General features: G+C 31.7%; 1 protein-coding gene across 1 annotated transcript; it reads right to left on the reverse strand.

Moving 5' to 3' along the window:
• Positions 1–205: 205 nt before the first annotated feature.
• LOC105316126 (adenosine deaminase-like protein) lies at positions 206–1,020 on the reverse strand. Its single transcript, XM_011410935.2, has 4 exons — positions 898–1,020; positions 762–849; positions 400–484; positions 206–347 (listed from the first exon to the last, which is right to left on the reverse strand). The coding sequence occupies exons 1-4, from the start codon at positions 1,018–1,020 to the stop codon at positions 206–208; spliced, it is 438 nt and encodes a 145-aa protein (XP_011409237.2).
• Positions 1,021–1,249: the final 229 nt, after the last annotated feature.

Consider the following 1,249-nt stretch of genomic DNA (forward strand, 5'->3'; position numbering starts at 1 on the left):
TACATATACATTCTCTGATGATGTATATCTAGTTTGAGATGATTTTGATTAAAATTGAATTCTAAAGTTACTGCAAAAGCTAAGTACACTTTGTGGAAAACCCTGGTGACAATGTTATGACAGCAGAACTGGCAAGTTTTTACAGCAAGCCATGTTTGTTCCATGCAAATAGAATCAAAATATTTTAATTTGAATTAATTCATTGTCATACCATTGGGTCCCCACTTAAATCAATTCCAACAACACTTGCTTGACCAGCACCACCAGTATTACGATGCTCCATTGCTAATTTAATGGTATCGTATGCTTCAGTAATATTCTGACGACGATCAATAGACAATAATAATCTATATGGGAAAAGTTACAAGTCATCATTATAACCATCAGCCCTAAACTGACCTTACTTGAATGTCATTTGTACAACTTGGAAGGGCCAACTGTATACCTCTTACAACAGCATCAACATAAGACCTTTTCGTCATTCCTAACAATAAATACAAATAATTTCTTTTCTATCATCACTCAAATTTTTAATGATAATGCATTAATAATTTAATTTTTCACTTTGGCTCTTATATTCTTTCTACAAAGTACATTATTTTAGTTCATTACACACAAATTTTGCACTAATTGTAATGTTTTTAAAGCAAGTCATAAAATGCAATAGATAAGTTATAAGAGTCAGTCACAATCTCATAAAATTGAAATAGCAAAAATTAATTACAATTAGTATCAGAAATTAATACATCATCAATATATACCTGAATCGGTGTTAGCCCGAGGAGTTGTTCTTAATTCTAAGTATTGAACATTATCAGCTGAGAACTCTTTAACTACATCACAGGCAGCCTAATTAAAGAAAAATAAATAAACACAAAATGATGAAAGTATTCTTACCATAACAATGGCTTCTTCACAATCCACAACTGAATGAATAACTTTAAATATTTCAAAAGCACTAAAAAAAAGAGATAAGACAAAATTAGAACTTGGATAACGTCCATACAAGTACAAAGGCATCATTGCAAAAGTTACTGCTATTATAAGAAAGTAACTTTATGGGGCCTCACAACTCACCACACCCTGAAAATATGTGTGGAAGTAATAAAGGCTATGGCCCACATAAAAAATTGGAGACTCAAACCGGTCACATAAAACATAATATGGCCAACATGGACGTTTGGAACACACAAAAAATTATGGCTAAATAAAGAGAAAGGTCAATAACCAACTTCCATCATGCCAATCC

This window comes from Amphimedon queenslandica, unplaced genomic scaffold (genome assembly GCF_000090795.2).
Source record: "Amphimedon queenslandica unplaced genomic scaffold, v1.1 AMPQUscaffold_4851_Cont23172, whole genome shotgun sequence".
NCBI classification, from domain to species: domain Eukaryota; kingdom Metazoa; phylum Porifera; class Demospongiae; order Haplosclerida; family Niphatidae; genus Amphimedon; species Amphimedon queenslandica.

What these genes read in the sequence shown, in the direction of transcription:
- LOC105316126 (XM_011410935.2), bottom strand. Translation starts at nt 1,020, where the DNA reads ATGCCTTTGTACTTGTATGGACGTTATCCAAGTTCTAATTTTGTCTTA. An exon ending in GTGAAGAAGCCATTGTTATG is followed by an intron (nt 850 to 897) that starts GTAAGAATACTT and finishes TTCTTTAATTAG; the next exon opens with GCTGCCTGTGATGTAGTTAA. An exon ending in TCGGGCTAACACCGATTCAG is followed by an intron (nt 485 to 761) that starts GTATATATTGAT and finishes ATTTATTGTTAG; the next exon opens with GAATGACGAAAAGGTCTTAT.